This window comes from Adiantum capillus-veneris, unplaced genomic scaffold (genome assembly GCF_014529385.1).
Source record: "Adiantum capillus-veneris isolate H3 unplaced genomic scaffold, ASM1452938v2 Hic_scaffold_442, whole genome shotgun sequence".
NCBI lineage: Eukaryota > Viridiplantae > Streptophyta > Polypodiopsida > Polypodiales > Pteridaceae > Adiantum > Adiantum capillus-veneris.
Genome location: NW_028221530.1, coordinates 21,084 through 41,702, shown reverse-complemented (window position 1 = coordinate 41,702; position 20,619 = coordinate 21,084). Strand labels below are relative to the sequence as shown.

Genomic DNA, 20,619 nt, shown 5'->3' with positions numbered 1-20,619 from the left:
GGAGCGGCACTCGAGGAGCATAAGCAAGTGGTACTATTGGAGGTGTGGGGGCCATGTGTGCATAAGGGGCTAGAGGCACATATGGTCGAGGCCCCATATTAGGTACTACGACACTAGGTAGTGGCACTGCGCTAATCGTAGATGTCATCGGTACATTCTCTGTCAGGCTTATCCCTGGAGTGAGCACTGTGTTTTCCTTAATAGAGGGTTGAGCCAAGTTAGGGAAGCTAAAGTTTTCGCTCGGAGGCTCAGATTGCATAGAGACCCCAGGTGAAATGACGTAAGATGGGTCCATGGGACTCATTAGAGGAGTCTCCATTTGTGATAGAGTAGGCTGTTGAGCCTTGCTCGTATCCAGAAATCTTATGGGGCCAGTTGAGAGTATATTTACCCCTCGGTTTTGCCTTTCTGATTGAATAATGCCATGGATAACATTACAGATCATTTTCTGTTGATCTTCGATGCTCGTGGCACTAGAGGTGGATTGTACAATCTCTATCCATCCTACATGGTAGGCGTGGCCAGAGTGTAGATCCGTCAACACCTCAGTGTGGAGGTCGTATGTCCAATGATCATTAATGAACAATCCTTCTAGAGTCGACGTGTTAACGGTTTCTTGTGAGGTAGAAGCAATGTTGCTCCCCGTGGTTTTACTTGTCACCAACGGTACTCTAGAGGGAACTTCTGAAGGAGGCAGCTCAACAGGGCCTTCTTGGTAAGAAGTTGGTAGGATATCCACATGGACACTCTTTGGGGGTGTGGGGTCCACGTGCGATGTGAAAGGAGATTCCACTTCCCCACCCCCTTCGCGTGCTTCATCTGCATCAGGTTCCGAGCGAGTAGCTCTACCTAATGTTTCCATGAAACGGCTAAACATACTAGTACTAGGCTGTGGAGCTTCGGGAGGTGCATGGCCTTCTCTCTCAGTGTTTTGGTTAGGGTATGCTTCCATGATTTCTGAGTCGGAGGAGGAATCACTAGCGGCTATTTTAGGGTCTTGGGTGGTGCTACCTTGTGTCCCCTCTGAGGGTCTAGAGCTTATCGTGGATGGGTAATGGGTGTCTGTATGAACAGAGGCACCCTCAATATGCTCGTGTTCTAGCACCCGCCCAGAGCGTAAGTGCATGTGCTTTTGATACCCTAAGGTGTCAAAAAGCTGCTCTAGGAGGCCTTGTGACTAGTTTTTAGCGTGTTTTTTGTTTGTTTTTTTGCTAGATTTTTTAGAGCGTGTCGTGGAATGGGCCGTGTGATAGCTCAAAACGAGCGTATCGGTCAGAGGGTCGTGCCGTGCTTTACAGCCCTCCGTTTGGTCACTCTATGCCCTCGGAATCCCTAAAACTGTCAATTTCCAGTAGGGAACTATGCCCAAACTAGAAAGTCTAAGGGTGCAAGTGGGAAGAGAAAGGAGGAGAGTGGAGGACTTGTCCCACATGCTCTCATTCTCTCTTGAGGGAGTAGGGTATATATATAAGAGTGAGTCTAGTATATTTCATAAGATTGAGGACTGAGGCCTGGGCCTGGGCTTGGGCCTGGGCTTGGGCTTGGGCTTGGGCTTGGGCTTGGGAAAACGATCCCGATCTATCTTTTATACAAACCAACCTGTCCGTTTTTAAGAGTCACGTTTTTTATTTCCGAAAAATATCGCCGCCCGCTCACTCGCGTTTTTTTTTTCTTTTTTTTTTTTTTTTTTTCTTTTTTGGGAGAAAAAATAAAAAACTTTTTTTTTTTTTTTTTGCTGCAGAAATTGAAAACGCAGGTATGCAAAAAATGCAGAAAACGCAGATATGCAGAAAATGCAGAAAAAATGCAGAAATTGCAGAAAATGCAGAAAAAACGCAGAAATTGCAGAAAATTGACAGAAATGCGGAAAATTGCAGAAATTGAAAACGCCGAACTTGAAAACGCAGAAATTGCAGAAATTGAAAAACGCAGACAATAGCAGAAATTGGAACTTGACAGCAATTGCAGAAAACGCAAAAAACAGAAATCTCCACACACTCCTTCCCTGCCTTTCCTATGATAGAAATTGCACCACAAGGAAGCGTAAAGTGCTAACCGAGCTTAGTGTACGGCATATCCCCGGCAACGGCGCCAAAAATGTGCACTCCTTGCCGCACTGTCGAAGCAAGGGACTTGCCAATACACCGTATGCGAGCCACAAACGGCTCCAAGCACACAACAAGCCTAAACTACCAAGCTCAAGAAAACAAAGGGTGTGTCACTCACCGCTCTACGCTCGCCTTCGTGGTGGATTCCTCGCCGCGATGAAGAAGAAGCTGCAGTCATGCCGCGCTCAACCGCTTCGCCGCCGTCGTGCCTTCGTAATGCTCGATCGCACACACACTCTCCCTCTCTCTCTCTCTCTCACACACACACACACAAGGAGGTGAAGAAGAAGAAGAAGATGGAGATGGAGCAAGAGCACTCTTCAATTGCACAAATGAGAGAATGAGTAAAAATTAGGTTTAGTTGGCTTTTATAGGAGCTCACCCCATTCACACTTGGGCGCCCATGCTTAACCAACTAATCCCTTGAATGTCCAAGTTAAAGTGCGCCTCTCATTGGCGATCACTCTTACCCTTTTCCTATTGGTCCGACAAGCCCGGTACCTGACTCTACCAAATACATAATACACGTCCGTCGTAGGTGATGGGTGTCCGTGTGCCGTGAGGGTTAACAATCTCCCAACCACATTGTGGGCTCTCCATGGCGACTCTCATCACCACAATTTTGGAGCATCTAGAGTCACTCATGAGCAATACACATACTACATCACATGTAACTTTGGTCCCATAGGTCATATTTGACCTCCGAGGACGATAATAAAATCTCTCTCTTTCTCTCTCTCTCTCTCTCTCTCTCTCTCTCTGTGTGTGTGTGTGTGTGTGTGTGTGTGTGTGTGTGTGTGTCAAAGATGACAAAAAAAATCAGCCCTCTCTCTCTCTTTCCATACATACACACACACACACATTCACAAGCACATACATGTACACACACATACATACACTACATGCATAAGCACACGCACACAATCACATATGCACCAAGAACGCACACATACGACACGCACAAGAAGGAAGAAGAAAAATAAAATGGACATCGACGCATCGGCAAACGAAGAAGGACCAAAAACACGTGATGGCGACAACAAATCAAAGAATGACGCCAAAGGCATGCCCCAGCCGCGGCACCAAAATTGATGAGCGCACTATACCAACGTACCAGTAAAGCCTACAATTCATCGGCATCCCATCCATGATGCACTTCCTCAGTAAACATCCGTAGGGTAATTCACTTTCCATTTTCCAAGCCAAACTGTAAAAAAACCATTTGTATATTCCATCTCTCTCTAGGTGATGGTCACAAAGGCCCACCTAGGAGAATATCATTTTCTTATTTCTCCCAAAACAAAGCACCAGTCAACCATCCGAGACTCGGCCACCTATTTTGTCTCTCCAGCTTAGGGCCCTAAACCTAATTAGTTTATACTAAACTAATGCAGCGTGCACCTATAAAAGAGCACTGAGAGGTCACTACCAGGGGGGTCAGCACTTGAGAGAGAAGTCGTGCACACACACTGACTCCAAGGGTCACTATGCACAGGAATAAGATCTTTGCACACATGAAATTTTCCTAGAGAGTTCACTATACTCTCTCTCTCTCTCTCTCTCTCTCTCTCTCTCTCTCTCTCTCTCCATTTCGTCAAAACGAAGGGTTTTGTAAATACCATCTTGAATCAAGTTTTCCCTCACATTTCGAAGGGTTTTTATCTCCTCCGTCCACATCTCTCTCTCTCTCTCTCTCTCTCTCTCTCTCTCCACGGTCTCCATTTCGCCAAAACAAAGGGTTTTGTAAATACCATCGTGAATCAAGTTTACCCTCACATTTCGAAGGGTTTTTATCTCCTCTGTCCACATCTGTGTGTGTGTGTGTGTGTATGTGTGTGTTATTTGAGTTCATGTTATCCGCGTCCTAGTCGCTCAAAGCTAAGTGGTGCCCCCTCTTCACTCCCAGTTTTGCGTAGACAGGGCTGGCGTAGAGGCTGTTGTGGTCCGTTTTGCACTTACGCTTGTCATTTGGTGCCCCCACGAAGGAGAGCTTCTCAGAATGTTTTAGTTTACAACACTAAAAACGATACACGTTGACAAGAAAAAAGGGTAGAGCAAGATAGTGCCTCTCAATAGCTCGCCCACATCATCAAGCATTCAGATAAATAGTAGGGCTTGACCATTCCTATCACTCTATGGCTCTCGTTGGCATCATTTGTCTGTAGTGAGGGCACTTGAGTCTAGAGAAAAGAAGAGAGTGTGAGTCCCCACAAGTACATATGCATTCAAGCTGGTAGACTTTCACACACCTTACACAAGATACCACTGGCTCGCCTCTCACCCAAAGCCTCACGCTAGAAGGTTCCTCTTCGGCTTCTCCATTCGTTGGCTCTGTACCTTGGCCAGCAGCTTTGCCGAGACCTCCACTCTCTAGCTTCGCTTTGATGTTGTATGTCACTTGCTCCTCGTGTGACCCGCTCGTGGGCCCCTATCCCTGTAGTCTCTGATTACTTGGCTTCTCAGTGCTACTTGCTCAAACTCAGCGGTCCTATGAACCCTCTATGCCCGCAGTTGTTCAATTCCTTGTTGAGTGCTGATGATGGTGCCCCCAATTTCCATCTTCATGCCTATCTCAGGCCGCCCTTCTTTCTCAAACTCGGCAAGTTTGCAACCCCGAGAGCTTTTACCCTCTCTACTCATTGGCGCTTTAAGTGTCAACCTGCTTCCCCAATGCTTTCTTTATCACTCAGCAACCCATGCCCTTGTTTGGCCTTTGATGGTACCCTCTTTAGGGAATGGTCACGCGAGGCTTAGTTATGATTCATAGTTTGCTAGCCGCCCTAGCCTACTAGAGCATTTATGCTTAGCAGCAACACTAGTAGATTCTCACTCCACCTAGATCCCACACAAAAATACTTGGAATTCCATGCATCAAATACGTAACCAAGCCTCCACCTGGCTCCCAAGGAAATTTCAAAAGCTTGCCATGCATTAACATCACACCAAAAAATATATCATAAACTCTATCATCCTCATGCATATGAATCATAAGACTTCCCTCCTCGTAATCTCCTGCACTAAAACTTGTAATTGGGCCAATATAAGCCACACCGCATTCCAAGGCCTAGGAAACACCTGTAGCAATAGCATGAGAAGAATCCGTGGCCTTCAAAAGGCATTGAAAAGCATACATGCCTGCAAAGTGGAATACAAATCCCCTAAACATATTCACAGCATCTGCACAAGTATCATCATTCTTCGGAGCATCTATGTCCTTCTCAAGAGGCACTTTCTCATCGAGTAAACGATCAAAAAACTCACAAGTAACATCTTCCAGCATACTAGTATAAAAGGTAGATACATTAACACCAGCTTCTGATAAGAGGTTGGCCAAAAAACCAATATCATCGCTTACATCATCACACAAACTCTCTATTTGCACCACTTCTTCACACATACTCTCATCATCACAACCATTCATAACCTCTTCAAATGAAGCATTCTCACTCTTCTCTGCTACTGGTTGTACACACTCCTCACAAGAGACAAGTCCTTGCTCTCCCTCTCCTATGCTTACGTCTTCACTCCCCCTAGGAGATTCCAAAGTTTGCTTTTCTCTCTCGGCATTTTCAAATCCCACCAGCCATCTTTCTTTCAGTGATCTGATGTCTCTCATAAATGGAGCCAAGTCAAACACCATTGAGTCATTGCAGGGAAGACTCTTCCTCAACAGATGCATCATCGATCGAGGCACTATCACATAAATCATCTTCACACAAAATCCTAGATGTATCAGACTCAAAATCACTACAATATCCATTTTCTAGAACCTTGTCATTGTAATGCATACGCTCTGTGATAGATGAATCTTCCACCATGTCAACCACCGACCTCTCCATAAGAGGCAAGCCATACAGATCCGACTTCCAAGTGTCTCCCTCAAACAAACTCCACACCATATGCCCAAACTCACCTTGTAGTGATTCAAAAGTAGTGACAAGGGAATCCTCTATTGAATCTTGAGGCTTTTGCAACCTCCAATACCGCATTAGTAATGAGACCTTCAAGGCTGACTAGCTGTAACGCCACTTATTCGGAAGCATATGTAAAAACATAAAAGCATCATGAGACAAGCCTTGTGAAGCATATGCAGCTTCTGCTACATCACTATCGATTGCAAGTCGCATCATTTCATGCTCAACTGGTGTTATCCAAGACTGTATGCATTCACTTGCAGTGCCACAAAAATATACAATACCTCTTGCTGGCATTTTTGAACATGCATAATATTTCAACAAAGCATACTTCATGAGTTTCCAACTATATTGCACCTGCTCAAGAAGACATTCATAAAAATGCCAAGCATCCTCGTACAACCTCTCATACATGAAATCAGCCCTCTCTACATCATCAAAGATATCAAGCTCTAAAAGCAACATATCTACTTCAACAACCCATGCATGTACATCCTCATCCCTCCTTCCACAGAAGCATACATTCATTGCTGCCATGTTTGCAGAGGCCGGTGATGCAAGTGTCGGATGCTAAAAACCAAAACACCTACTCTTGTTAGTGAAGGTACTCGACAACACGCTCCTCAATGGTGGCAAGCACCAAAACAATGACAAGAAAAAAGGGTAGAGCAAGATACTGCCTCTCAATAGCTCGCCCACATCGTCATGCATTCAAATAAATAGTAGGGCTCGAGTATTCCTATCACTCTATGGCTCTCGTTGGCATCATTTGTCTATAAGTGAGGGCACTTGAGTCTAGAGAAAAGAAGAGAGTGTGTCCCCACAAGTATATATGCATTCAAGCTGGTAGACCTTACACAAGATACCTTTCACCCAAAGCCTCACGCTAGAAGATTCCTCGTCGGCTTCTCCATTCGTTGGCTCTGTACCTTGGCCAGCAGCTTTGCCGAGACCTCCACTCTCTAGCTGCACTTCGATGTTGTACGTCACTTGATCCTCGTGTGACCCGTCGCCGGCCCCTTTCCCTGCAGTCTCTGATTACTCGGCTTCTCAGTGCTACTTGCTCAAACTCAGCGGCCCTATGGATGATGGTGCCCCCAATTTCCATCTTCATGCCTACCTCAGGCCCGCCCTTCTTTCTCAAACTCGGCAGGTTTGCAACCCCGAGAGCTTTTACCCTCTCTACTCATTGGCGCTTTAAGTGTCAACCTGCTTCCCCAGTGCTTGCTTTATCGCTCAGCAGCCCCTGCCCTTGTTTGGCCTTTGATGGTACCCTCTTTACTCCTTTGCCCCATTGGTTTGCTCTGATAAACACGCCCCATTGTGGTTCAAACCCATGTAAACTGTCACCCTCATTCTAGAGCCATGTTGCTCATAGTGAGCATAAACACAGGTGCTTTTCCTTCTCGGCCTTTCTCTCTCTCTCTCTCTTTCTCTCTCTCTCAGCAGTACGCAAGCTCGGGTGCCATCTCTTCTTCTCCGGTTCTCCCTTGGCTCTGCAGCATGCGCTAGGCGAGCTAAGGCCCTCTCTCTCACTCTTTGTTCTTGCTCCTGGAGCGCTCCGCTTCTGAGACCCCGGCTCCTACAGTCAGTTACCCCCTGCTCGGCTCTTCCTGGCCGTAGCCTTCTGCAATTGACACCCACATGAGCTGCACATCCTCTCAGAGCTCCTCTGTAGCGCCTCCTTTCAGTACCTTCAACTTACTGTCTCCATGCTCGCTCTCCTTCTGACATTCTCTCCATCCCCCAACCCTACGTTCTGCCCTGCAACTCGCTTGCCTAGTGTGGTCTTTATAGAGACTTCGCGTCAGCAAGCGGCCCATGCTTCTAATCATTGTAGACCGCCTCCAAAAAAACCATTTGCATTTCCTTTTATTTTTGAAGAAGGGTTGACTCCCACCAAAACATTGCTTTTTACCCACCTGACACCCGAGTTTCTCGTACATCATAGCTATTGAGCTTTAATCTCACTAACCTTGGCCTCTAACTTGACAAGTGCATCAAGTTCACTTTATTATCCCCACCAAACCCATTGACAATGCCAACGAAGCGTGCCGACGTAGCTCCCACGTAGCATAACCTAAATGACACTCGACTCTCAATCACCTCTATCCAGACATAAATAAATGGATAATGACATCAAGGTGAACATCCCACATCAAAGCCTTCTATAGAGACTAAAGACCTTGTCAAAGCTGAAATTGCATTAATTCTTTGCAAACTTGGTCAAATGACGAGCTGTAGACCATAGCCAAGAGCACACATCAGAAATTGGCATTGCCCAGCACTATACAAGCAACCATAGCACGCTCAAAAGTGGAACCAATAAGCACACCATATATACATGGGCTGGTAAAATTCAAACCAAAAAACTCCTATCAACATCATTGACCATGGATGAGTGGCTGCAGGAATTCTCTAATTGGAGAACGGAGGAGGAAGAAATTGAAGAAGCACTAAGAGCATTCATCAAAGTGTTGCTGTCGAAATACACCGTCGTCGTCAACATGCAGGAAGTAAGTTCTCCATCTCGCATCCCTCATTCTAACCGTGAATCAAGAGCCACCAGAGGGAGCGTAGTAGGCTACTCTCATTACCGTCACCCACGGCACTCTATCAATGAGTGCCATCAACGAAAGTAAAGGAGAAGCGAAATTCCTCTACATCAACATCCACCACAAAGAAATCATCCATATTAATAAAGGAAAGAGGTCAGTAAAGCCTCTCTTCCCCAAGGAATCTAAGAATAAAAGTGTAGCCTCGGCTCCTAAGTGGCCAAAAGGGGTTGCTCGTGCCAAGGGAAAAGGAGGGCTAGGCCAATCCTAAATCAGATGACTCCCAAGGAAGAAGAAACACCTGGCCACGTAAGTGCTTCGAGTTCGGCTCTGGAAAGCAGAATCGTGTCCACGTTGCCAGAAAGAAAGTCATTCAAGGTAAAGCAACAGAAGATCACCTATCGATTTGTGGCGCGCATGCAAGTGCTGCCAATTCACTTCAACAACCCCGAAGTGGGGGTGAGAAGGAGATTCCCATACCCTAGAGAGGAGTGGTTTGGTTACTATCCTCGTTGCTTTGGAAGGCGGTGTGAGCGGGATGGAAACACACAGAACTCCTCTATAATGACCCGACACACACTCTTGGAATGATATACACACACACTATGGGGCACCACTCGGCTTATACAATCCACCTGGCCGAGACAGGGAACACACCGATGGAGTGAGAGGAGAGAGACTATCCACTTTCCCACTCCACACAGAGACACAAAAAAAAAACTCAGCTCAAAAGAGGAGAACTTCTGATATTTAGATACAAATGAGCTTGGGCCAACACCAATGGGGCAAATAGCTCACACAATATGGGTAAAATATGCCAGATACAATCACAAACTGGAGCAGAAGCTTCGCTCATAGGAGAAACTTACACAGCCAAAACAGCAAAAAAATAATGAGGAATTTGGCAAAATGAACAGCGCCATCGCGTCCGGAACGGCCCAAAACCCCAGTCTACAATGTCAAAGTGCTCAAATCCGACCTCAGATTAGCAGTTTACGGCCAAAACAGGCTCCAAAATGAGCAAAAACACAATTGCGGCTGTTCATCCTCTTTTCTCCACGTTTTTTCTGGTCTTCTCTCTGTTTTTTCAGTTCCCACACTTAGCTTTATTAGTTGGGCACCCTTGGCCTTTTAGTTGACCTCAAACGGACCCCGAACAGGCCAAACACTGACCTCGCAGTGCATAGTTGTCACCTTTTTGTATCATCCGCACACCTGGCACTCAACTTTTTCCAATAATGCATCCCGCCACCACGTGAATTGGCCCCAAAATATGGTCCTCATGATGACCTTTCTGCATAATTATCACAAGAAAACACCCACGTTGTGTCCGTACTCATCCACGTGCAAGTATTGACCCCATTCGACCTCCTGACGCCACTAGATGCCATCTGACGCATCTGCTTACCTCATGTCGTCGGCCCACGGATAGCTTCCTCGAGAAGTTTTACGCGCTACCAACTCCTCATTATTATTAAAAAAACACACTAGTACTGGTGATAGTGAAAAATGATGCACTATGTACACCCTGCCCTACCTGTACATATGTGGGCCCCACGTAACCACCTAGCTCTGGAAAATGGGCAATCCTTTATTCGATGCACCATGCATGGGTATGTACAAATGCGCAATCCCTTGCTCCAAAAAACTCCTTATATAATTTGCCCATCCCCTAGCCTGCTAGAGCATTCAGGCTCAGCAACAACAACACTAATAGATGCTCATTCCACCTGGATCCCACACAAAACCACTTGGCATTCCCTGCATCAAAAACTTAATCAAGGTTCCACCTGGTTCCCAAGGAAAACCTGTAGAGATGCCATATATCAACCTTGCATCAAGAAAACCATCAATTACTTTGGCATAGACGTGCATGTGAAAACATATCTCCTTCTCCATAGCTGAGAGGTCTCCACTGATCATTTGTGTCATCAATTCCCGCTTCTTTGACAATTCAACCTTGGTTTGCATCAGCCCTTCAATCACTTCATAAGGCCCTTCACTTTCATCTTCAACCTCATTTGTAAATGCGACTAAACCAGACTCCTGTATTTCTTTATCCATCAAAAGAACTGCACCATCAGCATCCTCATCACTGCTGCTAGTACTATCATTGTCCTGGTCAGTCCACTGTGGAATAGTCCTCATCACTAGACTCATCCTCATCTTCATAAAGCTCCTCCAATCGTTTCCTTGTGTCCATATTATATAGCTTCTTGGCACCTGTCTTTCCATAGAGTCTAATCGTACCACGTCGCCAATCGTGAACAGCTCCCACTGCACGTAACCATGGTCTACCCAGTATAATAGGATATGCTCCCAACCCTGCTAGCATCACATGAAAATCAACCACTGCCTTTGCATCATATGCCTCTACTTCTAAGCTCTTTACAACACCCAAACATTTTACTTTTTGATGGTTTGCCAATTACATCTGGAACCCTGACACCCCAGTCACTGTAAGACCCATCTTCTCAACTCATGAGTGTGTTATGACACATTTGGGCTCCACCATCCACATAACCTTGTCCCAGATTTTTTCTTTTGTGCCACACATCTACTATTGAGAAAATGTATGGTAGCTCATCCATTGCCAACACCTTCACTGAACCTCTCTCTGGCTCTTTCTCCATTGGGTTAACCATCCTCTTCCATTGTCTCTTTAGCTTAGGCACCATCTCTATAAGCTGCCCAAAAGTAACATCTGCCTTCCTGCTTGTTAGATCCTCCTTCAAGTCATAGCTTAATTGCCCATCCCCTAGTGGAAAATCTGAAACATGAAACTTGCGACGATCCCTTCTTTTCCTCTTGGCCTTGACATCCTCACCTTCATGACTCTTTCCCTTCTTCTTACTAGGACCTGGGGCACTTCTTCCTTCCTTGTTCTCCGTGGTCCTCTTCCCAATAGGCATTACTAATGTATCCTCTAACTTTGATGCCTTCTCCAAGGTGACTACACTTATCACTTTTGTCTTTCCCTTTTCCTCCTGGGTTAATCCACTGGTTCCTTCTTCTCCCTTAATTTCGATGCCATAATCATTTGACCTAGTTAGCACCTGTCTTGGCAATGGATACATGTCTCCCCCCATCCTTGGTGGCTTATCACATTGTGGGCTGATGTGGCCAACTCTCCGCAATTATAACATGTGGGCGTCTGCCTCCAGGACCTACCATTGCTTTGTCCACCACCATTCCTAGGTCTTACCTCACCTCCTGGCTGATTTGCAAACCTCCCTCGACCTCGATTATTTCCCACTTGACCTAGCATGTTTAGGCTGAGATTCTTCATTAAATCTAACACTTGCCGCATGTCTTGCCTTAGCCCATCATCTTGCACTGCTGTAGTGACCACTGTTGGCATAACCTGAGGAGTAACAGAAACCACTGGTTCATGATGAACCCCTGGCATGCGACCTTGTAAAGAGTCAATAGGCTGAAATTCAGACCTCATGGGCAAAGACTCCACCCCTAACTGGCTCATTTTTCTCAGCTTCCACTCTTTGTTCCTTGCTGCCTCTAGTGCATCCTCATATGTCCTAGGCTTCTTTAGCTCCACTCTCCAACGTATATTCTCCCAAAGACCAGCCAAGAACCTGTCCTTCTTCATTATGTCAGGCGGGGGTACCTGTGGTGCTAAGGCCTTACACATCCTCTCCCATGCCAATGAAAACTTACGTATGTACGCATCTACTGGCTCACCTTCCTTCTGCACCAAACCTTGTACTTCTTGCCACACTTTGTCAGGATCTTCTATCTTCACAAACTCCGCTTCCAATCCATGCCTTAGATTGTTCCAACTCAATCTTACAGGTGGATCTGCTGCACACAACTCCTCTTCAAATGCTTTGGACCAAACTCGTGCATCGCTCTTCAAACAAATCTGGAGAAGACGTAACATCTGCATCGGGTCATGAATCTGGTTGCTAATGCAGGCAACCTCCATCTTTTCCAAAAATTCTTCCACATCTTCATCACTTCTTCCATGAAACTCCGGATAAGAGAAAGCCATGGCTACCCAAGTTACGATGCTTTGAGAACCCTTTCAAACACACGTGCAAGAACCCAAAACTTTTGACTGACTCAATTCCCAGAAACTTCAATGGAGCTCAACTTCAGATAAGGACAAACACATGCACATCAAATGAGTTTTCATAGTTAATCATTGGAATTACAATAGGTAAAGGACATTCCAGTATCTCCCTTAATCTTCTTGGCCCGAACATAAAGACTATGCGCTGCTGGAAAAAAATCTTCCTGGACACATGAACATTTATCTGGATTCTTTGAGTTAAATGAAAAGGAGTGAATTGAGGGCCATTTTGATCATCCATTAAAGCCAACCATGAAGCTTCCAAGAAGGCACACCTGACTTATCCTCTGATTTTGCCAAAATTTCAGCAGCACAACAGCATAAATGGCTTAAAAGACCAAAAAACCAGCCATCACAACTCGAAAAAAATTTGGCAGAGTTTCCCCAGAAGTAGAGCAATGTGAACCCAAAATATAGACTGTATATGTATACATAAAATGCCAACAATAGAACCCGAGCATCAAGTAGGAATCACTAGTACATAGCCTATGGCGAGGTCACAAAAAGGGTGCTCCAGCTACCTGTATCACAGAAAGGATCTCCACCTTTGAGAATCCCCCAGCTCAATAAAACCTCACGCTATCGACCCTCACACGAAGGCTTATCCAAATCTCATATAGTCAAGTCTCAGAAATGACTATCTTCCAGACCAAGTCTCAAAAATGGCTAGGACTACCAAATAAAACCAAATATGGCTCCACAAAGGCGTAAAATGGCAGTTTCCACAAGTAACGTACAATCCAGCAGACAATGCGCTCAAACAGGCGCCAAATGCTGCATACCCACAACAACTGCAAGTGACACCACTGCTAGTATATCACTGTACTCCAGCTACCTGTACCTGTGTGAATCACCTGTACCTGTATCTCTCCCTATAACCTGTAACCTGTAAGCTATAGTCTGCAACCTGTAATCCCGAATCTCGAAGCTTGAAGCTCGAAGCAGAAGGTACTCGAAGAAGATCCTCCGTGGGGGCGCCAAAAGAATGTGAGCGGGGGATGGAAACACACAGAACGCCTCTATAATGATCCGACACACACTCTTGGAATGATATACACACACACTATGGGGCACCACTCGGCTTACACAATCCACTTGGCCGAGACAGGGAACACACGATGGAGTGAGAGGAGAGAGACTATCCACTTTCCCACTCCACACAGAGACACACACACACACACACACACACACAAAAAAAAACTCAGCTCAAAAGAGGAGAACTTCTGATATTTAGATATAAATGAGCTTGGGCCAACACCAATGGGGCAAATAGCTCACACAATACGGGTAAAATATGCCAGATACAATCACAAAGTGGAGCAGAAGCTTCTCTCATAGGAGAAACTTACACAGCCAAAACAGCATAAAAACAGTGAGGAATTTGGCAAAATGGACAACGCCATCACTTCCGGAACGGCCCAAAACCCCAGTCTACAATGTCAAAGTGCTCAAATCCGACCTCGGATGAGCAGTTAACGGTGCCAAAACAGGCTCCAAAATGAGCAAAAACACAGTTGCGGCTGTTCCTCCTCTTTTCTCCACGTTTTTTTTGGTCTTCTCTCTTGTTTTTTCAGTTCCCACACTTAGCTTTATTATTTGGGCACCCTTGGCCTTTTAGTTGACCTCAAACGGACCCCGAACAGGCCAAAAACTGACCTCGCAATGCATAGTTGTCACCTTTTTGCATCATCCGCACACCTAGCACTCAACTTTTTCCAATAATGCATCCCGCCACCACGTGAAGTGGCCCAAAAAGATGGTCCTCATGATGACCTTTCTGCATAATTATCACAAGAAAACACCCACGTTGTGTCCGTACTCATCCACGTGCAAGTATTGACCCCATTCGACCTCTTGACGCCACTAGATGCCATCTGACGCATCTGCTTACCTCATGTCGTCATCCCGCGGATAGCTTTATCGAGAATTTTTACGCACTACCAACTCCTCATTATTATTAAAAAAACACACTAGTACTGGTGATAGTGAAAAATGATGCACTATGTACACCCTGCCCTACCTGTACACATGTGGGGCCCACGTAACCACCTAGCTCTGGAAAATGGGCAATCCTTTATTCAATGCACCATGCATGGTATGTACAAATGCGCAATCCCTTGCTCCAAAAAACTCCTGACAGCGGGTAGAGGGTCTTCCTTCTCTCCACGTGCAACTCATCCTGAAGAAACTGTCTACTACGAGTGAAACCCAGTGGGCCAAAGATGAGCTACAATCAAATGGTGTGGAATTCATGCAATGAGCCGATTACGGTAACTACTTGCGACTACTACTAGCTAAAAGGCTAGGAGTGGTCAAACACGTCGCCATCACTCCATACATGCTGAACAATGAAGGGAAGGTGGAGCCTATGAAGGGTGATGACCTCCTTTGAATGTGCCGACTTGTCAACATCGGCATGTTAAGGGTATAAGTGAGTACTCTACACTCTGTGCACCATGGATAACGGACCAACCGCTTTTCTGTTTAGGTTTTTGCAACACATGAACGTACATATATATGTAGATAGGAAGATCTTCTATCAGCAGAAGATTGTGTTCTTGTTTGGTGCTACGGGGCTAGGAGAGATCCTTAGCTCCCCAAATCCCATTATCCTCCCCGTGTTGGATTACCATCACTCCTTTAACATTTCAGTTTTCATCCTATTTTGATCTATCTAGCCAACCTTGTAAGAAGCCGCTATAAGTCGCTAAGCTACTTGTGTTTAAGCTACTCCTTTAACATTTCAGTTTTCATACTATTTTGATCTATCTAGCCAACCTTGTAAGAAGCCGCTATAAGTCGCTAAGCTACTTGTGTTTAAGAAAAAAATGAAAAAAAATCTTGTTTTGCAATGGCAAACGTTTTTCTTCCCAACCTTCGTGGGTAAGGTGGGGGAAGATGCTTCAAATTTCTAGATAATCTTGAAATAGCATGTGTCGTCTCTGGAAGGGATGACGATGCTTCACGTCTGCGTATTTTTCCACTGTTAATGAAAGTGGAAGCAAGATCATGGTACAATGCCTTGGTGCAAGCCACCAAGGAGAGGTGGGACTCGCTAAGAGCAGCATTTCTAAGGGGTGTTGGAGAAGGCACCACATTAGAAAAATTGTGGCAATTGCTGATGGAGTTGAAGCAAGGAGGTATGGCTGAATATGCAGCCAATCAAAGTTCATGACCTATCTGGAGAAGCTGTGTATGCATATAAATCCCCAATTCTAAAAAACTTCTCTATTACAATACATTGGATGACCATCCATCTCCCAGCCGGGGTCATTAAAGACCAAGGTCGGGAAGAGTTCATGTCGAACAAGCATAAGCACTCAGAATGGCCAGTTGATCCTGCATAAGCTATCCAGTAGCCCGCAAAGTAAGAAGTTTGTCTTGCAAATTGGTGCTGGTTATGCTCTTGAAGAACCACAATGTCTCTTTACATGTATGTACATAGTGCCAGGTAAGCTGCCACTTGTCGTGATTGCATAACCCACGCACATTATAGGAGATGCAATTCAAAGAACTATGCATTCTATATGGTATATACAGTGGACGAGGAAACAGGAAAAGAAAGGGGGGAATAAAACTCAAGTACCAGTGCCCATCGACACATCCTCCCCAGTTGAAGGTACCTGAGAAGACCTAGACCTGGATAATTGAAAAAAAATGCACCTTGCAATGAAGAAGCTTCTTCAGTAACAACCTCCTTGTAAGAACGAACAACCTTGTCCCAAGCTTCAGCCAAAGAAGTGTTGTCATTACAAGGGAGTTTTTTCTTAGCAACATTCTTCAAAGGACATAATTACGAGAAGATGCTGGAACACGAGCTGTAGCAACTTTGGTGGGTTTCTTGGGCACTATCCAAGTTTGAGAGTTCGAAACCTGTTCTTTACCCTTGTCTTTAATACTTGGAGAAGCACAAAGTGCAGACAATTGTACTTGTTTCCCCTTGCCTTTAATCGTCCCAACAGAAGGTTTGAACCTCAGTAGAAGGTTTCGGAGGCGAGTGAGGTTGAGGAGCAGGGACGGCTGAAGGAAGTGGTTGCAGATTTGGTTCCGGACATTCGGACTGCATATGACCAAATTTGCCACAGCGAAAGCAAGAATTTGCAAACTTGCCCCATTTAAGCTTAAATGGGCGCTTTCCAACCACTGTATCCCCAGAATCAATCGAAATACCTGCTGATGTGGGGATATCCGTGGCCCACACAATACAAAAATGATTTGGGTTTGCTTCCAACTTAGGAGGGCAAATGACTTTGCCTAACTGAGTAGCCAACAAAGGAAAATGACTCCAAGTGCGAGGAAAGTCGACCACCTCAACCCAGACGGGACACTTGTCATGAATGAGACTCCGAAAGTCCTTGGTAAGAGCTCAGGGTAGCACATGAGTCATATATGTATTGAAGAAAAGAGGAGACATTTCAAGCAGAGCATTCCGAGCATACATGTCAGCCAGCAAGACTTCGTAGAACCGTCGCGCACCAAAGTAAACCCCTCAGACTACTTGCCGTTTGAGTAGAAAATCAACCCATTGGCCTACATCCTGAGCCGTAGGCATTCTACCCGGGAAAAAAAGAATCACAACGTTAAGTGCATATTGAGCAACAGGATCCATAAGCTCCTGTATAGGGATGTGCACTTCCATAACAAGAGCGGATCCTTCCCAGGCTTGACGTGCATCCTCGAAGTCCTCATGCAAACATTCTTTGATAAGACTCAAAGCATCCATCTCCGAAGTTTCCATGGCTTTCCGACGCTTATATGTACACTTATCAGTCGAATCCATGTGAAGCTCTCTCTCTCTCACACACACACACACACACTCTCTTCTTTTTTTGGGAGTTTTTGATATATGACTGCTATAGACACAGGCAGACACACACACCGGCTAGCAAAACACACCCCTCTCTCGCACACAAGACGATAGAAGGACCGTGTGTAGGCAAAATCAAACTTCAACCCCCGGCGCGTTGTAAAGAGCCTGCATAGGGTAGATGTTGTGCAGAATAGAGTCGCGCGACGGACACGGCGGAAGGATTCACCACACACCCAAATACCCCACGAGCATACACACACACACATTCAACATAGACACACACACACACACCCACAAGGCGGCTGTGATGTTGTAGGTCTCTCTCACACACACACTCGCTGTCACACCACGCGCACATACACCCACCCACACACGCGTACACACACACACACACACACACATTGATTGTGGTACTTAACTTTGGGATTCTGTAGCATAAATAACAACTCTGATTCATATAAACAAGCTTCCTAGTTTACCTATATAGGTATCCACCGAGGGATATTGCCCTTATAAGTATAAAAGGTATTAAAAACTTTTAGCTTGCAAATAAAGTGGTTTACTGCCCTCTCTAAACCCTGCCGTGAATGCGCTATGGTGGTATCTGCCATAACAAACCGCATCACAAGCAGCCGCGCTTGCTCAGACCCCCACATGCTACACATATTCAAGGATGACGGCCTTCCTCCTCCTCCTATTTAAGAGGTGAGGGCGCACTCTGCCCCTCACTTAGCCTTGTGTGAGTTTTGCTTACATAAAGTGTGAGGACTGTTTATTTTTCTTTACTGCACCTAAAATGGAGCTTGCAATAGGTACAACATAGGCTGGTTACCATGTTTGATCTCACGGTTTCGTTGCAATCATATTTTCTTGAGATTCTTGTTATGGTATTGATGTGTGTGTGGGTGATTTGACTCGGCTTGGCAGAGCATGCTATGAGTTGGTTGATTGGTAAGGAGCATGGTATGGGATGGCATTGCTTTGGTAACACCACTAAGGAATATTGTTTCTCAAAAACCTATAATTGTTATAGCCTCGTTTTTTTATGGTTGTGCATATTATTATATGGTTAATAATTGATTCTTAGGGCATAATTTACTGATTTTCTGGCTGCTCTGAGAAAACTGTTCATTTGCTTGTAATTTTGGGGTACTACCACCTGGCTGGACCATGCAGTATATATTTTTATGCATCATCAACAGACTGTATGGTAAAAATCTGTAAAAAAAAAAGGAAGGCTCTAACCCGGTGATTACTAGTTTCGGTCATAGGATAATGCTTGGAAACACTGCTTAAATTATGGGGGCCATAAACCTGTCGCTTTCTGATAAAAATCACTTTATGGTTACTTTACTTTGACAATTAATGGCACTAAGGGTTTTTTGGCTAAACCCTCAATTGGGTTTCGATTTTTTACAGATAAACACACATTAGCCTAAGTAAGGATGTACTTAACAATGATGTTTTGGCTCATAATTGGTACCACTTTACACTTAAAGATATTCTCTTACTATGTGATAACTGGCTCAATGGTTTGGTAAAAGCTTTACCCAATGTGAAGGTAAGTATCCCATCTACACACATTGAAGCTTTGGGTACACCCGGAAGGGGATTGCATATGGATGTGTCGTTATTGTTACAGTAAGATGCTTTGGGATGGGGTGTTCCCCGGATGATTATTCGCTTCTATGCTTGGTACAGTCCTTGTAATTCGTTGACATGATAAAACTATTGCTTGTGGAAACTAGTATAAACACCTCTGGATGGGTGTACTTTGGGAATCCCTTTTGCCGTACACTGCCTGCTAAAACACGTTGTTGTTGCATATTTGGGCGACCTTGTGTGGTTTTTCCCAGTTACATTGCATATTGGCACCTGTTTTTGATAGGACGGGTTAATGCAAAACTTTATTTGCATTCACCACTTGACTTACTGGGAGTTTGTGACTTGTAGAAAGTAGGAAGGATCTGATTTCTCTTTAACTGTATCAGTTTTGAATTTATTCTACAACGGGCCTATACTTATTTATAGTATGTTTAAACTTCTTTACAAACGGAGCTCCATTAATTTACTCAAAGAAGTTTTGGGAAACTTACCATTTGAAGTAATAGGGGGTATAGCCCTCTATGCTAAGACTAAAATACTAAAAACTTTGGGTTAATAAAACCTTATATAAAAGAACATAATTACTTTGGGCTAAGCTAGAATGTTTTTTTTTAATGTTAAAATATGGACATGGATAACAATTGGTATAGTCCATTGATACATGTAAAACACATCCAAGGCTAACATACCTGTTGTCTTGTTTGGATGGATGCAGGTAAGGACTCTATCTTATCTTGGAAGGTTTTTCTTAGCTTTTAGCAATTGTCCAATACATTATTATACACCTATTGCAAGGGAAGTACTTCTGATATCTGTATATTAGAATGAGGCTTCATTCATACAAACATTGTACAAAGATAATTTTAAGACTGAGTTGTTTTTGTATTTATCATTTCCCTTTCTTTGAAGCCAATTGTCTTTTGAATGTATAAGTCCAATTATGTCTTATTATTTATGAAAACAGACACACACTTTTTTTTTTTTGTAAATCAATTTGATTAATCTACCTATGGGAAACCTCAAAGCGAGGAAAACCCACAAAAAGATCAAGTACAAGAGAAAGAACACAGGCGTGTTCGACTGTACAAAATTGCTAAAAGCACTCATAGGAAAGCTGATGTATCTTTGCAGTGATATTACCAACTTCCAAGGCGAACGGTAAAGACTGCCTAAGAGAAAGCTTGAAGAACAGGAAGGGGTTTGCATGAATACGATGGAACATATAGCCATTACGATGTCGCCATAGGCTCCAGTAAGCCCAAAATTCGACCCACGTGAAGAAGACCGTGGAGCGTTGCAACGCCGGTGAGAAAATGCCAAATGCCCAAAACCGTTTATGGAAGACCGTTGTAGGAAAATGGAGCCACATGCACACCGATACGCAGCAAAGGAAATCTCAAGTAATGCAACAATCCCACAACAAGTGACAAACATCCTCTTCCGCAGTCGAGCAGATGAAGGGTGGGTATGGCGCGTCTTAACAAAAGTGCCCGCCAGGAGCACTCCAAACAAAAAACGCCAAAGAAACATCCGCTCC

General features: G+C 44.6%; 2 protein-coding genes across 2 annotated transcripts; both read right to left on the bottom strand.

The window, feature by feature from the left end:
• Positions 1 to 4,141: 4,141 nt before the first annotated feature.
• On the bottom strand, positions 4,142 to 5,753 carry LOC147416859 (uncharacterized). Its single transcript, XM_086508015.1, has one exon. The coding sequence runs from the start codon at positions 5,746 to 5,748 to the stop codon at positions 5,173 to 5,175; it is 576 nt and encodes a 191-aa protein (XP_086364141.1). The 5' UTR covers positions 5,749 to 5,753; the 3' UTR covers positions 4,142 to 5,172.
• Positions 5,754 to 5,984: 231 nt separating this feature from the next.
• On the bottom strand, positions 5,985 to 7,786 carry LOC147416858 (uncharacterized). The gene has a single exon (XM_086508016.1). It carries the CDS (start codon positions 6,557 to 6,559, stop codon positions 6,122 to 6,124), a length of 438 nt encoding a protein of 145 aa, XP_086364142.1. The 5' UTR covers positions 6,560 to 7,786; the 3' UTR covers positions 5,985 to 6,121.
• Between the last annotated feature and the right edge of the window lie 12,833 nt (positions 7,787 to 20,619).